The sequence below is a fragment of the Triticum dicoccoides genome, unplaced genomic scaffold (assembly GCF_002162155.2).
Source record: "Triticum dicoccoides isolate Atlit2015 ecotype Zavitan unplaced genomic scaffold, WEW_v2.0 scaffold66788, whole genome shotgun sequence".
Lineage (NCBI taxonomy): Eukaryota > Viridiplantae > Streptophyta > Magnoliopsida > Poales > Poaceae > Triticum > Triticum dicoccoides.
This window is the reverse complement of record NW_021290447.1, coordinates 1-2,294: the sequence shown is the minus strand read 5'-3', so window position 1 is coordinate 2,294 and position 2,294 is coordinate 1. Positions and strand designations below refer to the sequence as shown.

Genomic DNA, 2,294 nt, shown 5'->3' with positions numbered 1-2,294 from the left:
GGCGGTGATGACGATGGCACTAGCAGTGTCCTCGAAGGACATGCATCCCAGGTCGTCGTCCAGCTTATCCAATAGATTTTGGTTTTAGATTAAGTTACTTCCATATAGTTTGCTTGTGATATATCCGAACTGCAATAAAATTTGGAATTTTAATAGTTGAAAATAGGGGAGAAATGGGTGATAGCATTTGGTGGTTAGGCATCTACTGACCACACATATGTGTGGACAATGGGGTCGTCCATTTGGGTATTACCCTCTAAGATGCCCTTAGATTCAATATGTTGGTGCACGAGAGTGAATGACATACGTGTTGTTGGGAGACAGTGTGACGGGGATCATAAGCTAACTGCCGAGTAAGATTACAATGGACGAACAATCTGCAGAAAGAACTCTGTCAAATACTGGTTTTATGGCTGGGCCTTGATTGTAGTACTATATGGCTACGGCGACTGGACGAAGACCAAGGGAGCATAGACGAACAATATTATAGCTGGGTACAGGTCAATATTTATGGAAGGCATTAATTGCACGATTCCCCCTCTGATCGTTCTTCCCCTCACATCTCTTTCTCACTTCTATCCCCGCCTTCCACAGATCTGATCCACTCCGCCCACCTTCCCGTCGTCCTTGGCCTGGTGATGAGGAGCTCCACGGCTCCCATGGCCGCGGCATCGCTCGTACTGCTGCTGGTGTCGCTGGCGGCGGCGGACATCCAGATACCCTACAGGGAGAGGAGCGAGGACGAGACGCGGCGGATCTTCGTGGAGTGGAAGGCCAAATACGGGAGGAGCTACGACTCCATCCGCGAGGAGGAGCGCCAGTACGCGATCTTCAAGGACAACCTGCTGCGGAAGATCGATCAGCAGAGCGCCGCCGGGATCCAGCGGCAACTCAACAATTTCTCCGACCACACCCATGGTGAGGAGTTCAGAGCCTTTCGCCCATGTTACATTCCACTAGATGGCTACGGCGACTGGACGAAGACCAAGGCAGCGTGGATTGCATACATACTGTTTGTTTCTACTTTCATTGTTGTTCTTGCATTTTGTAAATTGCATGCATAGTCCTGCGACTAGTATATTTCTGTTGGATGTAAATCCTCGATTGACTCAGATTTATTTGTAGATTTTTATTGGTCATCTGGAATAGGTTGTCATGTGGGAACAGTTTGTCATAGACACATCACACATTTTTTTGCGGGGTAACAAAGAGCTTTATCCATATGAAGAGGCACCGACCATGTCAGCCATAAGGCTGGTGACCAAGAAGCCCGGAGGGGAGCCCATCCAACACTCCGTTGCCTCCTTTGTGCATGCTTGTTGCGCACAGTGATGGGCTGGAACGTTTGCATGTCTCCTTACATGAATTACATCAAAAGAAACTAAAGTAGCAGCTAGCTTCTCTATATCTAAAAGCAACGGCGCTATAACAGAGCGCGAAGTCCGGCGCGATTTCCAGAGGTTCACTACCTCCAAGCTATATGTCTCAATCTCCACACGCGCAAAGCCACGGAGTGTTGCCACAATCACACCTTCACGTACAGCTGTCGCCTCCGCAATGAGAGGATCTGTAATGCCTGGGCAAGGTTTGCACCAAGCAGCAAGAAAATCTGAAGATGAACGAGCCACAGCGCCAATCCCTCCTCTATGCTCCTGCATAGAAATACCAGCGTCGGTATTGATCTTAATCAACTCTCCCTCTGGTGGTCTCCACCCATGGCCTGGCAATATACTTGCGTGCTTGCTCAGGAGCTCCAACACCCTCAGAGCATCTCTGATCATCTTAAGTGACTGAACTGATTCCATGATGGCCTTGTCATGGGTAACATTGTTGCGCGAGGTCCAGATAGCCCACACCACCGTAATGATTTTTGCCCTGTCTGCCGCATCAAACCTAGCATCACAGAGAATATCTCTAGACCATGTCAATTCATCCAATTCTGGAAGCTTGATATTGAGCCACTCGCCTGCTTCTCTCCAGAACCTCCTAGCAAGGTTACACTTTATCAATGCATGATACATGTCATCATCAGCTGCCAGACACACTTTGCATCTGGCTAGAGTTATAATATGTCTATGTTTGAGAGCACTTTCGACAGGAAGAATTCCTCGAAGCACTCGCCACCAGAACACACGTACTTTTGGTACCACGTTCAACTTCCAAAGTCTTGTCCATAACTGCTTTATTTGTCTCCAAAGCTTCCGTAGCCGACCCTTCTTCTAGAGCACGATGCTCGTTACGAATCATTAGAGTTCGGTACGCTGATTATACAGTATAGACTCCATCCTTCTCTG

General features: G+C 48.2%; 1 protein-coding gene across 1 annotated transcript; it reads left to right on the top strand.

Moving 5' to 3' along the window:
- The first annotated feature begins 551 nt into the window (after window positions 1–551).
- On the top strand, window positions 552–1,160 carry LOC119347400 (oryzain alpha chain-like). The gene has a single exon (XM_037616172.1). The coding sequence runs from the start codon at window positions 639–641 to the stop codon at window positions 1,062–1,064; it is 426 nt and encodes a 141-aa protein (XP_037472069.1). The 5' UTR covers window positions 552–638; the 3' UTR covers window positions 1,065–1,160.
- Window positions 1,161–2,294: the final 1,134 nt, after the last annotated feature.

Bases quoted from the DNA above. Each gene is read 5' to 3' on its own strand.
- LOC119347400 (XM_037616172.1), top strand. From the start codon at position 639: ATGAGGAGCTCCACGGCTCCCATGGCCGCGGCATCGCTCGTACTGCTG.